At 40.0% G+C, this 19,596-nt stretch overlaps 1 protein-coding gene across 1 annotated transcript in view; it reads right to left on the bottom strand.

The window, feature by feature from the left end:
• The window catches only part of LOC126278873 (dynein axonemal heavy chain 2), a 914,655-nt gene that overhangs the window by 93,220 nt on the left and 801,839 nt on the right, over positions 1-19,596 (bottom strand). The window contains 2 exon segments of the mRNA XM_049979148.1: positions 10,443-10,609; positions 10,878-11,077. Of these exon segments, the coding sequence (XP_049835105.1) occupies positions 10,443-10,609; positions 10,878-11,077 (367 nt within the window).

The following is a 19,596-nucleotide window of genomic DNA, read 5'->3' as shown; positions in this document are numbered from 1 at the left end:
GGATACTTCCCACCAACACCAAACTATCCGAACTCCGGAGATGGGAACTCGCCCTTCAGTATATCCTCTCTTCTCGATATCCGCCAGGCCTCAACCTCCGCTAATTTCAAGTTGCCGCCGCTCATACCTCACCTGTCTTTCAACAACTTCTTTGCCTCTGTACTTCCGCCTCGACTGACATCTCTGCCCTTACTCTTTGCCTTTAAATATGTCTGCTTGTGTCTGTGTATGTGCGGATGGATATATGTGTGTGTGTATGTGTGTGTGTGTGTGCGCGAGTGTACACCTGTCCTTTTTTTCCCCTAAGGGAAGTCTTTCCGCTCCCGGGGTTGGAATGACTCCTTACCCTCTCCCTTAAAACCCACATCCTTTCGTCTTTCCCTCTCCTTCCTGAAGAAGCAACCATCGGTTGCGAAAGCTAGTAATTCTGTGTGTGTTTGTGTGTTTTGTTCATGTGCCTGTCTGCCGGCACTTTCCCGCTTGGTAAGTCTTGGAATCTTTGTTTTTAATATAATTATAGTTTTGCTAAGATAACTAATAAATTTTAGCCTCAACATTTCTGAAAATCAATCATAGTTACAAAATTTTAGATAATGTAAACTGAACAGATTTTATGAGGCATACGTAATTTATGTACCTAAATTACAGAACATTTAATTGAAATAATTCTATGGCAAAAGACCGAGAGAAATGGAAGGAAATTGTAGAAGAGGCCAAGGCTCATCATGAGCTGTAGAGCCAATAAAGAAGAAGAAGAAGAGAATTCTATGCTATGGGTCCATCATTTTATATATACAGTATAATTCAGTCACATAGCACATACTTTTTCTGGATCCCATTTTGTTTACATTTATAAAAAAAAATTAACAGCAATAATTCTGTAGATAAATAAAATCTTTAGATAAAACAATACTGTTAAGAAGATAACACATTTTACTTTTTCTTATAACTCTATAACTGTGTACTTTTTTTTTAGTGTACTATGCCGCGAAGAGAGGATGCCCTTCAATATATCCTCTCTTCCCATTACCCACCAGGTCTCAACCTCCGCTAATTTTAAGTTGCTGCCACTCATACCTCACCTGTCATTCAACAACATCTTTGCCTCTGTACTTCCGCCTCGACTGACATCTCTGCCCAAACTCTTTGCCTTTACATGTGTCTGCTTGTGTCTGTATATGTGCAGATGGATATGTGTGTGTGTGTGTGTGTGTGTGTGTGTGTGTGTGTGTGTGTGTGTGAGTGTATACCTTTTCCTTTTTCCCCCTAAGGTAAGTCTTTCCGCTCCCGGGATTGGAATGACTCCTTACCCTCTCCCTTAAAAGCCGCATCCTTTCGTCTTTCCCTCTCCTTCCCTCTATCCTGATGAAGCAACCGTGGGTTGCGAAAGCTTGAATTTTGTGTGTGTGTTTGTGTTTGTGTTTGTTAGTGTCTCTATCAACATACCAACGCTTTCATTTGGTAAGTTACATCATCTTTGTTTTTAGATATAACATTGTATTCATTTATGTTATCACTTGTCACTTACTTAAATTATTATATTTTAATTCTCTTGAAGTTTTTTATGTAAATTATGTGTTCAATTTAATGTCCTTTCCTTTTTCATAATCTTCTTCAAGCCCTTGGTCTCTTAGCTTTCAATAAGTCAATTTCATGAGCTTCATATTGCTACAGATTCTTCTCCTTTTTTTATTGTATGGAGTGTGCACAAATACACATGGTAATCATACAGTAATCTCTAAAATAATATTATGAAAAGGATAGATTGCTTCTCACAATATAGCAGAGATGTTGAATCACAGACAGGCACAACAGAAGACTACTAAACATGTAAGCTTTTGGACAGAAGGCCTTCATCTGAAATAGATAACATTCACACCAACATTTAAAACAAACACAGCTCACATACTCATGACCACTCTTTCTGGTTGCCAAGGCTGCACTGTGAGCAGGTGTGCTTGATGGGACAAGCAATTCTAATGGTTTTGACGACAAGAGAATCGGTGCAAAACTTGATTGGGAACTTCACGCTTCTCTTACTACAGTTCACTTCCTGGAAATGTTTAGCAGATCCTCTGGATATGCAGCTGCATCAATCTCTACAACTTCTTCTCTGAAGAATTAATGCTGGTTAGGGGAAATAAAAATGCTCTGTCTCTCAATAGAAATAACTCGGTACCCACATACTTTCAGTTCCGTTCAGGTAAATTTTCATCTCCACAAATCTCACATATAAGCATACAAACTCTTCCAAATCAACTACACTGATACCCAATAGATACAATTAAATAAAATTACATTGTGATTGGTTTAATAACCACCAGAAATTTAAAAACAGGTCTTGCTTCTAGCAAGTCTAACACCACGATTAAGTAAGAGTCTCTAGACACATCATGTTTCAATTGTCTGTAACAATTACAATTATTATGTGGAAATTCTTGAATCACTACATATCCCTCTCCTTAGATCAAACATGCAATATTTTACACATTATTACCATATACATTAATATCACATAGGATAAAAATTCATTTTTCACAATACATGTTTTTCTGTTAATAATCATAAATACTCTTGTTATTATTGCTTGGTCATTCCTTTCTTCCATTCTACTACAATTATAAAACGTGAACCTTACAATACATGTTGGAGTTAGCTCTTTCAATATCTAAAAATCCAGAGGACCAAAATTTTTGTTTTCTGCTCTTTTTCCAATCAAAAATTCCAGGTGTCATGGACTCTTGAATATTTCATCCTTTATTCTAATTCTCTGTACTACCTCTTTAGTACGTAATTGGCTCTTTACTTCTAGTAGTCTGGAGGAACTTTGGGCAAAAAAAGTGTTCCTATTGACACTCAGATAATATAATAATGCTAGTGAAATATAAAATTCAAACTTACCAGAATAATTCCTACAAAATGTGTGACTTCTGTCATGATACTGTCCTTTTCCCCTTGGATCAGCATCTATACCTTACATGTGGGTTGACCCTATGAGTGCCCTTCCTCCTTCCGTTTTGGTAGGTACACCTTTTTAAATTCCTGATCTCCTATGGTACAGATCACTCCTCTTCTTGGGGCCTTTCTTAGGTCAGCCTATCTGCCCTTCATACTCAATAAATGCTGGGTGCAACCTCCTTATCGTTTACGAGTAGGCCTCATGGTTCCTTGGCTTAGTATACATCTTTATGTACACTATAATTAAATATTCTCTGGTAAAATTAAAAATCTGCTTCACACTTTACACTTGCTTCTTAATATTTCATTTAGTGCCCTAGAGTCCTCCTCTACTTTTCAACTTTTATACTCTTGGTATATACTCTACCTCTATACACTATTCATACAAAATGTGTTTACTTATAAGAGTCCCACTGCACTATGACAATGTGTGCATCCTTTCCCGATGTACACATTCCTTTCCCCCTACAATGCTTGACCGTTCTCCCATCTGGATCTGTCGGTTGCTGTACCCATTCTTGCGGAACACATTTTCTAGATGTTTAAGTTCTTTGTGTAGAGTTTGTTCATCCTATATTGAGTATGCCCTATGAACCAGTGTATTGAGCATTCCGTTGAGTTTTACAGGATGGTGGCAGCTCAAGGCATGTAAATATAAGTCCGTATGTGTAAGCTTGCAGTACACACTATGACCTAATGTGCCATGAGATTTCCGCACTACAATTACATCAAGAAAGGGTAATTTCCCTTACTTCTCAATTTCCATGGTGAATCATATGTTCTCATGGACTGAATTTAGGTGTTCTAAAATTGTCTGCAGCTGATCAGGCCCATGGGGCCAGATGACAAACATATTGTCCATGTATCTGAAAAAACACCCAGGTTTCCATTCAGCCAATTGTACTGCTTCCTCTTCGAAACTCACCATAAATAAGTTGGCTAAGACTAGTGAGAGAGGGCTCCCCACAGCCACACAGTCAGTCTGTTCGTAGTATTGGCCATTGAAGATGAAGTAGGTAGATGTAAGTACATGCAGGAAAAGGTTTTTCAATTTGGGACCAAATTTCTTGCTGATAAGATGGTTCGAATATTTTTGTGGAACACATGTGAAGACCTGGGTCAGTGCGCACAAATGGATTGTCGGCACTCGCAATCAGAATGTCGGCAGCTGCAATCGGACCTTCGGGGAATCGATGGCTGACTGATGGACATAAATAACACTGACAATGAGCAGACAGACCATTCCATCAGAACCACCTGATGATGGTGGAAAGGTTATTTGCCGAAATATAGTGGGACTTCAATGATCACATCCGGCTGCACACCCGAGAGCCCTGGAAACAACACATATGCTGGGAAAGCCTCCAATAAACATATCAATAACCTCTACGGGTAGGATATGTACCACCTGGTGAAGAAACTAGATAAGCTTTGGAACCAGAAAGGAGGTATGCTTAGTTCCCTCGCCTTTTTACTAAGGTGTAGGGACAAGACCACGATTCCTACATTTGCAAAAATGGTGCACCATATATGCAACCCTGTGGCAAACCGTATCAAGAAACGAGCCCCCCTGGCCTTGGTCAGGGAGAGGATTCGCTACACTCCAAAACAAGTCAACAAGAATGGCAAAGAACTGCTGCACCTTCACCTACAATTAGCTTCCACATTTCAAGACCATTCCTGGGAATGGGTGGATGGCATCACATGGACCCAGGCTGACTAGATACACTTGAAATGCACTGAAAAACAGATTGACAAGTTTGCAAGGCTACTAGGCAAAGAACAAGAAGAGACAGAGCCAATGAAATGAACTGCGATTAACCTCATGGGGAAGCTATTGGACAACAGAACCACTTCCATACTAAAAAAGGGACTCAACTTTGCACCAACGCCAGCTTACCTCCACTCCACTGAGATCATCTCCATAGTGGAACAAGCGGTCTGGGACTTAACCAAGGACAAGGCAGAAGAAGTCAGGAGAGAAACATGTCAGATTCTCTCCAAGGTGAAACCGCCCACCAGCAACACCTCACGGGAAGAAAGAGCGGCACTTCGAGCCCTCAGAGAAGACAAGCAGACCGTCGGCCTGCCTGCCAACAAAGGAAACACCACAGTCGTTCTAAACAGACAGGACTATGAACAGAAGATGTTCCAACTACTTGATGACCCGGCACACAGTACGATGAAGTCGGACCTGACCAATAGGATACAAATAAGCACTGCCACCCTACTGGAAAATGATGCAGTTGAAGAGAAGGATATCAAGAGACTTCGACAGTGCTCCACAGTAGCTCCGAGAATATACGGCCTCCCTAAGGCACATAAGAAAGGGACGCGTCTGATTGTCAGCAACATAGGAACCCTCAGTACCCCCTCGCACAACACCTGGCAGGCCTGCTCAGACCGTATGTTGGAAAGCACAAGCACCATATTCCGAACTCAATGGACTTCATTCCATCTTAAGGAGCTGACCCTATGAGAAACAGACATTGTGGTCAGCATTGATGTTGTGTCACTCTTCACACGGGTCCCACTAGAAGATTCGATCCATCTTATAAGCAAGCAATTTGGTCCCGAGTTGACACAACTTTTCCTGCAAGCACTTACATCCACCTGCGTCGTCTTCAATGGCCAATACTACGAACAAACCAGTGGTGTGGCTATGTGGATCCATCACTCACCAGTGGTAGCCAACTTATTTATGGAGAGGCACTACAAGTGGCTGAATGGAAACCTGGGTGTTTTTTCTGATACATGAATGACACGTTTGTCATCTGGTCCCATGGGTCTGATCAGCTACAGAACCTTTTAGAACATCTAAATTCAGTCCATGAGAACATATGGTTCACCATGGAAATCAAGAAGGAAGGGAAATTACCCTTTCTTGATGTAATTGTAGAGCAAAGATCTAATGGCACACATAAGGACTTATATTTACATGCCTCGAGCTGCCACCATCCTGCACAACTCAACAGGATGCTCAACACACTGGTTCACAGGGCATACTCAATATTGGATGAACAAAATCTACACAAAGAACTCAAACATCTTGAAAATGTGTTCCTCAAGAATGGGTACAGCAACCAACAGATCCAGATAGCCTTCAGAGGACGGAAATGCTGCAGAAACCCAGATGAATAACCGTATAAAGATTATGAACCAGGCCTTGCCTTTCTACTGTATGCAGGAAACATGACATCAAACATTGGGAGACTGCTGAAACAACACAAAATTGACAGTCTACCAACCACTGTCCAAGATACGCGCCTTACTGGGGATGGTGAAACATGGATTTGGCCTCAAGAAAAAGAGTGTATATAATATTCCATGTGCTTGCAGAATATCCTACATTGGTCAAACGATCCAAACAGTCAAAGACCGCTGCAAAGAACACCAATGCCACATGCACCGAGGCCAGCACAACAAATCGGCACTGGCAGAACACTGCTCGGAAACTGGGCACAATGTGAAATATGAAGAGACCAAGATTCTGGTCCCTGCCAGCATCTTCTAGGAGGCCATTGAAATTCATGTAACAGACAATCTCGTAAACTGAGACACAGGTTTTCAGTTGAGCTAGGCCTGGAAACCCTTACTTAGCTCCATCAAGGAGTCACGTCTCAAGTGAACACAAGATCTTTCCACGACGGCCGTGGAGGACACTCCACAGAATTTTGCATTTTCCATCACATGGTGCGATGCCAGGGACAGCGCGGACCTGGGTTGGCATCCGCAAACAGATTGTCGGTGGCTGCAATTGGAGCGTTGGCACTCACAATCAGAATGTCGGCAGCTGCAACTGGACTGACAGTGCAGGGAATCGAAGCCCGACTGACAGACATAAATAATACTGACAATGAGCAGACAGACCATTCCATCAGAACCAGCTGATGATGGCAGGCAGGTTATTTGCCAAAACATCGTGGGACTTCAACAATCACATCCGGCTGGACATCCAAGAGCCCTGGAAACTATAAATATGTTAACTTCAAAATCCTCTACTTTTCCTGTTATCATTGCTCGTGGATTAATGGCAGTTAAGCTTGGTTCTTCCAGTAGCAACCATTCTATGGTTGGTATTTTATGCATGAAATTAATATACTTTTTATGGACTATGCCTCCTAATGTATTTCTATGACCTGGGCCCCAGCACTGGATCTGGTTCGCATTTGGTTTTCCTGATTATTGGTAATCACTGTTTGGTTACCAAATTGGGGTATTACATTACCACTTCATACTCGGTTACTGCTTGGTACAAATTCTTGCGATGTCACTGGGCCTGTATTAGAAGCTGGATGCTTCTTTTGGTAATTATCGTTACTATTACTCTTACTACATTGGTGTACTCTAGCAAAATTAGCCTTGTGTTTTCTAAAATTATTATTACTATTCCTTTTGTAAGTCTGATTTTAATTTTGGTGTATGCTCTCATTACGGTCCTTGTTCAAGGCATCGGGTGTGTCCACAAAAGCCAATAGTTCTTCTACGGTTTTTCACCCACTACACAATATATCTTTCCTGGCGTAAATGGGTAAATGTCTTATTAAATTTGAACTAACCCTTCTTCCTACATGGACCTATCTAAGTACTTTGCACATGTTAAATGCCACTCAAAAAACTTTCTCATCGTACCCCACTTACTGTTGTAATACTTCAGGTCCCATAAATCAGATATTAGTTTTTCCTGGGTGCTTGTTGATAAATATTTCTCCTTAAACCTTTTCTGGAAGTCTGTCCAAGACGAAAAATTCTCTATGTTCACTGTGCCACATTCTGAAGCTTCTCCTAAAAGGTATTCTACCACAAATTCGATGTTCATTGAATCTTCCCAAGTCTTGGGCAAGGCTTGATTGAACCTTATCAAAAAATGAGTAGGATGTACTTCCCCATCCAGCTTAAATTTAGAGAGCTGTCTAGATAACCCTGAATTTGCTCCCCATTGTAAATGTGTCATTACTTCACTTGTTAATACCACGTTGGGAGAAGTCACTCTATTATCTACTTTGTCCAGCAAAAGATTGAATTCTTTCCACAGTTCATCTATTCTTTCCACATTTCATCTTCATTTCTCTCGGTATTACTAAGTTTATTTTTTGAAGATAAAATTGGAGACTATTGTCGGAGGTCACTCTTGCGGCAACTTTTCTATCATCTCTTTAAGTTGTTCCTCCAGACTGTTGATATTTATTATGTCTGAAGTGGCTAGTTTCTCTTTAAAATTTCTTTCTACGTTATCAACTCGAGTGTTAATGCCTGCAATTTGTGATTGGACTATTGGTAACAATTTGTCCTGTTTTTCAACACTCTCCTTTAAGGTGTGTAATCTATGTTTTACAGTATCAAACATAACATTACAGACACACTGAAATGATCCTAATTTTTCACTAAGTTCAGCTTCTACATTATTATACTTATTTTCAATATCATATTCTAACTTTTTAGGTAAATCCTGAAATTGGTAACTCTGTGTCTGACTCAAGGCAGTGAACAGTTGGTTTACTTGACTACTTAATGAACCAGATAACTCCTCTCTTAAATCTATTTTAAAAGTCTCTACTTTAGTAGTTAAAGCGTCAAATTCAGTCTTCAAATTTCCCATGTCTTCTTTACTCTGTCCATCTACTCTAGCACTTGACAATCCTCATTCTGAACGTCCAATTTATTATTTAATTGAGTGTTGCTGAATCATTTAGAAATGTATTTAATTCCTTTCTTAAAGAAGTATTTTGAGCAGTGAATACTTTGCTTTGGGCATCTAATTTTTCACTTGAAGTTGAGCATTTGACTCCGTTCTTTGGTTATCTAATTTAAGACTTAGTGCTTTAATTAAATTTGCTACCTCAGTCCAGTCTGGCATTTCTTTTGTAACTGTCATGGCCATGGCTGGTTCTGATGTTTCCCCAGTTTTTTGGGTATTATCCACATTTTTCTTACTTTTAGATTGTGTTATCATTAAAAAAAAAAATCACTCCTCCCTCCCCGAATATAATAACTATACTAACAGTCTATTATTGAACAGTGTGCCTAACTTCACACTTAATTAATTGTCTTTCGCTCACCCGGCGTAGAGTTTTAAGCTGCATCTGTGAGCAGGTATGGAACCAGTGGCAGTGAACAGCACAAGCACCAGCAATGTCAAAGGTTGGTTTCAGCATCAGTGTCGGTGAACGGATTTGTAGTTGGCACCGATGAGCAGCAGCTGGCATCATTGGTGTCAGTTGCTGGTTACGGGGTCCCCTCCCGCAGTGATATTTCACTGCCCACCAAATCTCACAATATCCTCGTCCATCCCTAGACAACCCCTGCTTCGAACCCCTTGCCACATGGCTCATATCGCCGTAACAGACCTAGATCCTAGATGCAAGACTGTCCGATACATCCTCCCACCATCACCCACTGCAGTCCAGTCACAAGCATCACCTATCCCATCAAATGCAGGGCTACCTGTAAAACCAGTCATGTGATCTATAAGCTAAGCTGCAACCACTGTGCTTAAATTTTATGTGGGCATGACAAACAACGAGTTGGCTGTCTCCATGAATGTCCACCAACAAACTGTAGCCAAGAAACAGCTGGACCACTCATATGCAGAGAACGCTGTCCTTCACAATGTTCTTCATTCTAATGACTGCTTCACAGCCTGTGCAATCTGGACCCTTCCTAACAACACTGGCTTTTCTAAACTCCATGGGTGGGAATGCTTCCTGCAATTTATCCTACATTTTCGTAACCCTCTAGCTTCAAACTTTGTTGCTCATTGTCCTTCACCCACCCATCCCTTCACTGTTGCCGCTTCACAGCCACAAGCGCACACACCGGCTTCTTACTTTTCTCCTTGCCTACTCCCACCCCATCCTTTGTCTAACCTCCTGACTGTACTTAGCTGCCCTGCTTCACTCCACCTCATCCACGTACACTTCCACAAAGAGCACTTTACCATCGTCCACCCGTACCCTGCTCTCCCTCTTTCTCCCACTCCAGACTGCTTCTCCCGTTACGTGCAGTTGCTCACATTCTGGCCTCAGCAGCTGGAGAGTGTGGTCACATGTGTGTGAGCTGCTTGTGCATGAATGTGTGTGTATATTGTCTATTTGAAGAAGTCCTCTTGACCGAAAGCTTAGGTGTTTAGTAAGCTTTTTTTGTGCCTGTCTGCAACTCAACATCTCCACTGTATGATAAATAGCAATCTATCCTTTCCATAATATTGTCAGTAATTTCTATGATGTATTAAACATTATCTTAAATACAATATAGTGTATTCATACTGTCTTTTGCATATGCGTATCATAATAATCCCGATATCCTGGTCTGTAATTGGCTAATATAGCATAAAAACAATAATATATCAAAACAGACATTGTCTTTAACTGTTTCAGGCAATCCACATATTTGTTATCTTACATGTTATTAAAAATCCAATGTAGAAGGTGAGATTATAGGAAAGATAGAGGTAAATGGAGGCAGAAAGATTTGAGAATACGTACCAGGGCAGGGGTTATCCAGTTGTTCATCCCTATCCAAAACAACACCCCCTCTAAGAAGAAAATTGTATTCTGATGAATTAACTTTCCCCATTGCTTCAAGTATCTTCATACACATATGAAACGAGAAAAGTAATTTGTGTCGTTCAAACAGACCTCGACATGTGTTCCTAAAACAGACAATAAAATAAAATGATAAGTGCATGTAAAGGTGATTCTCTCACTTACTGCTATAGTTATTTAGTCAATTAAATAATTAGGGGAAGATAATATTACAATGTATCTAGAACTGTATATAGCAATCACTTTTCAATGTATTTTGTGACACAGAAATGTTGCTGTTAATATCATTCAGAAATGAATGAATTTACAAATTATACAATGGCCTAAATTATTCACATTTCAAATCATCTGGTGTAAGTCATCAAACATACTTACCTGTAGACAGCATAGGTGTGGTAATCATTGAGGAAAGATATTCTCTGCTCCAAATCTTCACTTTTTTTGCTTTTTTCTATGGACATTGTAAATAAAGAAGTGTACGCATCCAAAGAGAACTGATACATTGGATCAATTTGGCTCATGTCATTCAACACAAAGAAAAGAATAGAAGCTCTTCTTGCGCATGGACGATATCCCTGGAATATTGATTTTATGAAACTAAGCAGTTTCAGTTAAATATACTATAAAGGAGTCCATTAGGGATACAAGAACCTATCAGGAATATAAATGTATTCTGTTCACCACATACAGCTGGATATTTTTTCTATTTCAGGAACATAATTTAAAAAAAAAAAAAAATCATCAGTTTGGGTACATACGATCTTTACAAGATGTTTAATTTCATCAAGACAATACAAAATCTTAAATAGATATTTTTTCATGGGGTTATATTATTGCTGACACATTAAGTAACTATTTTCATAGGTTTTTACTACAGGTTATACATGCACCAGTCTTCCACTGACAGAAGAAATCACTCCACTTCAGTTCACTGTTTCAATATTGCAAAAATGCACAGTTCACTACTTCAATTTGATTACCATTCAAGGTTACTTTTGAATTAATTGTGACACAAGTATTGTTGTTGCTACATGATGATGTAAGGCAGATAGCCAGTGGCACATCCTCTTGCATTGATGTATGCCTGTATTCATAGTGGCATACTATCCACAAGTTCATCAAGGCATTGTTGGTCCAGACTGTCCCACTCCCCAATGGCGATTCGGTGTAGATCCCTCAGAGTGGTTGGTGGGTCATGTCATCCATAAACAGCCTTTTCAATCTATCCCAGGCATGTTTGATAGGATTCATATCTGGAGAACATGCTGGCCGCTCTAGTCGAGCGATGTTGTTATCCGAAGGAAGCCATTCACAAGATGTGCACAATGGAGGCACGAATTGTATCAATGAAGACAAAAGCTGTGCCAATATGCTGCTGATATGGTTGCACTATCGGTCAGAGGATGGGATTCAAGTATTGTACAGCCATTACGGCACCTTCCATGACAACCAGTGGTGTACGTCGGCCCCACATAATGCCATCCCAAAACAGCAGGGAACCTCCACCTTGCTGCACTCACTGGACAGTGTGTCTAAGGCATTCAACCTGACTGGCATTCAACCTGACTGGGTTGGCTCCAAACACATCTCCGACAATTGCCTGGTTGGAGGCATATGTAACACTCATCGGTGAAGAAAACATGATGCCAATCCTTAGCGGTCCATTCGGCATGTTGTTGGGCCCATCTGTAGCACACTGCATGGTGCCATGGTTGCAAAGATGGACCTCGCCATGAATGTCAGGAGTGAAATTGCGCATCATGCAGCCTATTGCACACAGTTTGATTCATAACACGATGTCCTGTGGTTGCACAAAAAGCATTATTCAACATTGTGGCACTGACATCAGGGTTCCTCCAAGCCATAATCCATAGGTAGCAGTCATTCACTGCAGCAGAACCCTTAGGAGGCCTGAGTGAGGCATGTTATCGACAGTTCTTGTCTCTCTGAATCTCCTCCATGTCCATACAACATCGCTGTGGTTCACTCTGAGGCACCTGGACACTTCCCTTGTTGAGCGCCCTTCATGGCACAAAGTAACGACGTGGACACGTTCAAACTGCAGTACTGACCATCTAGGCATGGTTGAACTACTACAGACAACATGAGCTGTGTACCTTCTTCCTGGTGGGATGACTGGAACTGTTCAGCCGTCGAACCCCCTCTGTCTAATAGGTACTGCTCATGAATGGTTATTTACATCTTTGGGTGGGTTTAGTGACATCTCTGAACAGTCAAAGAGACTGTGTCTGTGATACAATATCCACAGTCAACGTCTGTCTTCAGGAGTTCTGGGAACCAGGGTGATGTAAAACTTTTTTCAGTGTGTGTATATGGCAAGTGATGCAAAAATGCTAATGAATTCTTTGTCATCTGGTCTACTGTACTACACAAGTAGTTTGAACGCTTCTTCCAGTATACAGGTGTGCAGAATCATCTGTTTCCTTACAAGCGAATAAGGAAAAATAAATCAAGGAATCAGAAACCAGTACTTAAGAGACTACAGAATTTCACCACTGACATAAATAACCAGGGAGTGGCAGAGTTGATTCAAATATAATGTTGTTCGCACAACCCAAGAATTAGCACACAAATGAACAATGACAACAAAGGATGGAGATGGTGGAAACCTTGGAATATCAGAAAGTGTGTGGAGAGGGTACCTTGGGAACTGATATCTCATTTAAGAGAGAGGACAGTGAAAGTCTGCTCGGATCTGCATGAAGCTTTTATAATCAAGGACACTTTTCTGTGATCCAGTGAAATAGATAAACTTTTCAATCTAGACATGATCATTTCATGGACTAATGTCACCTTTTCCCTCCAAGGTCTATGATGTCATGATGGCACTCAGAAATGAATAGTTCTCTTTAACTTTTGGTAACACAATTATACCATCAACAGAAAACAGTACAGTTAGGCAATCTGCATATACACCTCCATGGTTACTCTGGAATTCACACTTGTGTGGTTTCTGACAGAGAGTGGAAAGAACTGCTTTCAAACTATTTCTCATTATTCAGATGGGAGTCAACAAGATAAGATGCATTTGGGGGAGGAAGCTGGTGATTGAGATTTAATGAAAAGATTTTGCCACAACAAAAAATTCATTTGTTTTAATTACTGTCATGCCAACTTCCTCATCATATCTGTGACACTCTCTCCCCTATTTTGTGATAATGCAAAACAATTTTATGTGTGTGGCTCCAATTCAAGTTGCTCATAACTATAATCCTTAGATATTTAGCTAAACAGTCTAACAACCGAAAGTCCAGATGGTAATATCAATAATATTATGGAAAGGGTAGACTGCTACTCACCATAAGTATGACATGTTGAATTGGAGAGAGGCACAATGAAAAGTATGGTACACATTTAGCTTTTTGCGAGAGCCTCATTAAGAAAAGAAAGAAAGACAGAAAGCTCATCTCATGCCCTCATGACTGGTATCTCCAGCTGCTCTGGCTAGAGTGGCCAGAGACAGCTGTTGCAGTAACATTTGAGAAGCAATATCATCTGTGGATGCAGATTGTAATTGTGGTAGTCTGCAAGCCCTGAAAGTAACAGGAGGTCTGGGAGTAGTCTGAATGTCTTTCACTGTGTACAATAGCAGAACTGGGCATAGGTTGTTCCTTAACAGGTGCTACCTGAGACACTCGAGATGTAGATGCAAGCTGGTAAACAGGAAAATGTTTGGCTTGGAAAGCCTCCAATTTAATGGATTTCATACAAATTTGGAAAGTAATACTTTACTCTCAGTAGAAATGTTTGGTTTTCTTCCCTTTGGGATGATACCTCGACTTTTTAACTGTTGTTAACATCGAATATAGATTTATGTATCAGGAAGCCGTTTCTGAAAGTATTTGTTTGGAGTGTAGCCATGTATGGAAGTGAAACATGGACAATAACTAGTTTGGACAAGAAGAGAATAGAAGCTTTCGAAATGTGGTGCTACAGAAGAATACTGAAGATAAGGTGGATAGATCACGTAACTAATGAGGAGGTATTGAATAGGATTGGGGAGAAGAGAAGTTTGTGGCACAACTTGACTAGAAGAAGGGATTGGTTGGTAGGACATGTTTTGAGGCATCAAGTGATCACAAATTTAGCATTGGAGGGCAGCGTGGAGGGTAAAAATCGTAGAGGGAGACCGAGAGATGAGTACACTAAGCAGATTCAGAAGGATGTAGGTTGCAGTAGGTACTGGGAGATGAAGAAGCTTGCACAGGATAGAGTAGCATGGAGAGCTGCATCAAACCAGTCTCAGGACTGAGGACAACAACAACAAGCACACTCTAAAACTTAAGAATTCTCAGGCATGTAGTTGTCGGTGTGAGGACCTGAGTTGCTGGAATCTAAATCAGCTGTCATGGCACCTAGTGCTGAAACACTGTGGACATCACTGTGTTGTGGCACACCACATGGTGAGGTGTAATGTATGGCTTGAGAGGCATCTGCAAATAGTTTGACATTACACATTGGTATGTGCCTGTCCAAGTAAATTTCAGTGTTACAGTGCTGCAGGAAATTGGAACTTAGAAGAGGCTCTGTGACATCAGCTAGTAGGAAAGTACAGTATAATGATTTCTTAAAACCTATATTCATAAGCACAGTTCATTTACCAAATGTAGCAATTTTGGAGTTATTAGCAGTTGTAAGTCATGGGTCAGCTAGCTACTTTGTGGTGATTCACTGACAGTAGACTGACATCTGATACTGAGTCGATGAAGTATGTATGCAAAACATAAATGTCTGTGACTTAAAAATGGTGTGGTCAACAAAAAATGCTACAAAAGTTGTGTTGCTCCAGTTTATATGAATGTTTACACTGTCAATGCTGGTGAATGCAGATCTGTTGGATAATTTGGTGACAACTGTCTTTAGGACATGAGGGATGGCAAACTGCATACACTTTTCTTGTGAATGTTGACAGAAAGGCACATTATCTCACAGCAATCAGTCGCCCTACACCCCATCACTGTTGTCATTTAGATAACCACAACAAGATTTTCGTGCCTTTTCCTGTTGCCCGAAGTGTAGATGGTACCATCACCAAGTCTACAACTGCTTGTGGATGTTGTCACAAGCATCCCTTCGACTGTTGTGTTGTCAGCTATTCGAGTCAGTACTGTTGTTTGAGTTTCCCTGATTTGCTACTTGAGAGCAATTAAGTCTTGGTAGAGCATGTGGATCTGTTCCACTAATGGAAGCTGTTGCCCTCGAGTAGCATCATGTGAGACTGCTGCTGTGAGGCCATTACAAGTTTGATGTGTTTCAATTGAATTGTCATTTTGCAAAATATTATGTATTTTATTGGCCACAAGCAACTGTGAAGATAAGTATCCACTACTGTTCAAAATCAAAGCACTTGTAATGGCAAATGGTTGCGGATCAAACCACACCTGTCATAGGGTTCTGAAATTTCAGTATCTGTCAGGTATATTTACAGATGATGCCAAAACTCTGATGGGGTTTGTTACCAGTAACCTCACTATTTAAGACTTGTTGTATGTTAAGTCTCTTGATTTCCATACACCAAGAAGAAAATGGGAAATGTTGCTATTTGCAGATGGTGGGGGTGATGTGAGTGATGTCTGACAATAATACATTGATGTCTACATACATACTCTGCAAGTCCTCAAAGGATGTGTGGCAGAGGGTAGCCTGTGCCATTACTAGTCATTTCCTTTCCTGTTCCACTTGCAAATAGAATGAGGATAAAACAACTGCCTATATGGCTCACTTTGAGTCCTAATTTTTTCCTACCTTATCTTTGTGGTCCTTACATGAAAAATATGTCAGCAGCAGTAGAATAATTCTGCAGTAAACTTCAAATGCTGGTCCTCTAAATTCTCTCAATAGTGTTTCTTGAAAAGAATGTCACCTCCCATATAGGGATTCCCATTTGAGTTCCAGAAGCAACTCCATAACACTTGCGTGCTGTTTGAATCTAATGGTAACAAATCTGGCAGGCTCCTTTAAATTACATCAATGTCTTCCTTTAATTGGACCTGGTACAGATTCCAAACACTTCAGTAGTACTCAAGACTAGTAGAGTCTAAGCATACAAAGTGCTGATGTTAAGTATAAACAATGAAAAGTCATCACACATGCCATAGGCACTAAACGAAAGTTCCAGCAGTTTGAACCACATGTATGGCTGTTGTGGCATATACAATGAAAACACAACTTTGGTACATCGAGTGCAGTGAACCTGTCATGTGTTATAGGACTGCACAAAGCTCAAAAGTTCCGACAAATGTCCACTGGTTGAAAGCATTTGAGGAACACATCTATCAGTCATTGATTTGGATTAGTTCAATAACCAATTTGGCAAAGTGACATCTGTTGTTACCAGCACTATAGATTCACACATGATATGCTTCTTGTTAACCGCAGACTTTTGTGGGTTCATGACTTTTGGTAACACTATGCAGCTGATACAGATGAAATACTGTGATAAATTACTGTGTGCTTGCAAAAGCATACAACATGAGACAATATAAAAAAAATCAACCATATGAAAGTAAGATAAAAGACAGGAAAACAAAGACCAACAGTGCAAAAGATACTATATGCTATATCCCTTTAGCAAAAGTCTTTAGGATTAAGTTAATTGTGTCATAACAATATTTTCTAGTTACATTATAAAAAATCAGACAAGTCTATCACAGTTCATGTTCTTATTTTTTACACATGTAATATCTCCTGATATTCCAATCTGATATGGATTCCACACACTTTAGCAACAATCTAGTGTGGCCCACACATATTTCATAAGCAATATTTTGCCCAAACAAACTACAGTTTTGTATATTCTTCCAAGGAATTGAAGCCTTTCATTTCTTTTGATCTAACTAAGGTTATTGTATAATGTCTCCACAATTGTTTCATTAATCGTCCAATGAATGGAAGTCCATCATTTACTTTTATTCAACTGGGGCTATGTGGTCATTCTGCTTCAGTTCACCACATTGTTGCAGGCAGATATTTTTAAGATTTTTTTTACATACAGGGTGAAAAAAAAATGCCACACTTGGTGGCCAGTATGTGATTCCTCATCTCAATTCAAGACAAAAGTATATCTAGCAAAACCTAATCTATGCAATTTAAAAAATGAGGCTCTGGCAATGCTATAACCACATACAGCTTGACGTAGAACAGGTAGCAAGAACTTTTTTATGCGCCACAACTGTCTCATTAGCTCAGTAAGACAAGGCAATGCCATGGGAAATGGGTATACAGACTCGCCAATGTTTCAGTTGTGTTCACGCCAAATATTTTCTTTTTTTTTTTCTTTTTTCCATTTAAAGCATAAAATGGTATCCAATTTACACCTCCACAATGCAGTATCTTGTGAATTTCTTTCTGTCCGTGTTACCTTTATTTAAACATTAAGAAATAACATGAACTTCGTACAGATATAAACAACCACTTTGTTCTGTCCATGACACAAATATTTGCAATCATTTTATCTTTATCTGGACCATACTTTCCTGGATCCCAAGCTATACACCTGCATCCACCATTGCTAAAGTGGCATGCTCATGAGTTATTATGCCATGTACATCTATGGGTGGGTTGCTATAATCTTGTTTCTTTAATTGTCCCAACAAATAAAAATCTAGTGGAGAAGATCAGAGGAACATGGAAACCAGAACATTGGATCTCCATGACCAATCCATTTCCTTGGTAGTGCTTCACTTATATAGTGATGCACATTCATTCCAAAGTGAAGCTGTGCACCATCTTGCTGAAATAATAGCTGTTGCCGAACACCAAGTGGACTTTTTCTAATGTATCAGGCAAACTATTGAAAAGAAGTGTACAATACAGGAGTGCATTCTATTTGCCTGCAATAGGTAAGGGCCCAAAACCATTCCTCCCACAATCCCAGCTATAGGTTAATGCCAAAGTGTGCCTCAAAGCCATGTTCATGGATGATATGTGTGGTGTGTTCTGATCAATAATGATTTTTGTAGAGGTTGAAAATGCTAGTGGCAGATTCATCAGTCCAAAACACATTATTTATAAAATGCTTGTTATCTCCCATTTGCTCAAAACAATTCACAAAACTGTGTTTGTCGGATGCGGTCTCCCAGCCACTGGTTTTGAGTTAACATGTAATGATATGGATGCAGTTTTTCATAGTGCAATACTTCACATGAACAGCCAGTCTTTGAGATATTTGGAAGTGTCTTGCAATACCACAGGTAATTCACCGAGGTGGTGGGTGAATGGTTTCAAGAATCGTGTCCTTTGTTTGTGGAGTATGTTTAGTCTTTGGACAGCCTATTTCCATTACTCGTGGATGAAGGTTACTGGGTTCCTGAAGGCGTTGCTACAGGTGATGAAAAGCATTCTTATTGGAATAGCACCTTTGAGGATACCATACAGCATACACACAAGCAGCAGCAGCAGCTTGGTTATCGGATGCACCCAGCACCAAAAGCATATTGACATATTCATCATTTGTGTGCTGCATCAGGTACCTGCCTTACATGAACATGACAGGACTAGTTATGTTTGTGCATAGCACAGTTAGTACACTTATGCATGCAGTTTAATGAATCTCACTGTCATGTGATAGACTACTATTATGTGACAAAATGATATTCTGCTTATAAATCACTAGAACTAGAGAACAGGCATCAAAAAAACAAAAAAGGAACCTGATAAGTATTAGAGCCATAGCTCCATGGTGGATGTGGTTATGCTGCCCAGCAGTCTACTATGATGCCTGGTGCAGTAATGCATGGCAATACATGTTTCCCTGTGCATTCTGATGTGCTGCTTAATGTGACGGTGTTACCACAGAAGGGTTGGGAACCACTGTTGTGAGTGATATCTTGCCTAAAATCAACAGGTAACCAAATGGTTGATAATTCAGTATTGACATTAACAGACAAGCTGTCAATAGCCACATCGCAACAGGTTGATGTTTAATGCATAAGGAAGCTAAGAAGTTAAATGTTGATATTGCTTTGAATATGATGAGAACTACTAAGGGAGTCAAACAAATAAGGTAAAACAAAGGAAATGGGGGATATGAAATGGCATAAATCATGAAGGAAATTTTTAAAAAATTGCAAGG

The sequence above is a fragment of the Schistocerca gregaria genome, chromosome 6 (genome assembly GCF_023897955.1).
Source record: "Schistocerca gregaria isolate iqSchGreg1 chromosome 6, iqSchGreg1.2, whole genome shotgun sequence".
In the NCBI taxonomy this organism is placed as follows: domain Eukaryota; kingdom Metazoa; phylum Arthropoda; class Insecta; order Orthoptera; family Acrididae; genus Schistocerca; species Schistocerca gregaria.
The sequence above is the reverse complement of the archived record's forward strand: the minus strand, read 5'-3'. Positions and strand labels throughout refer to the sequence as shown.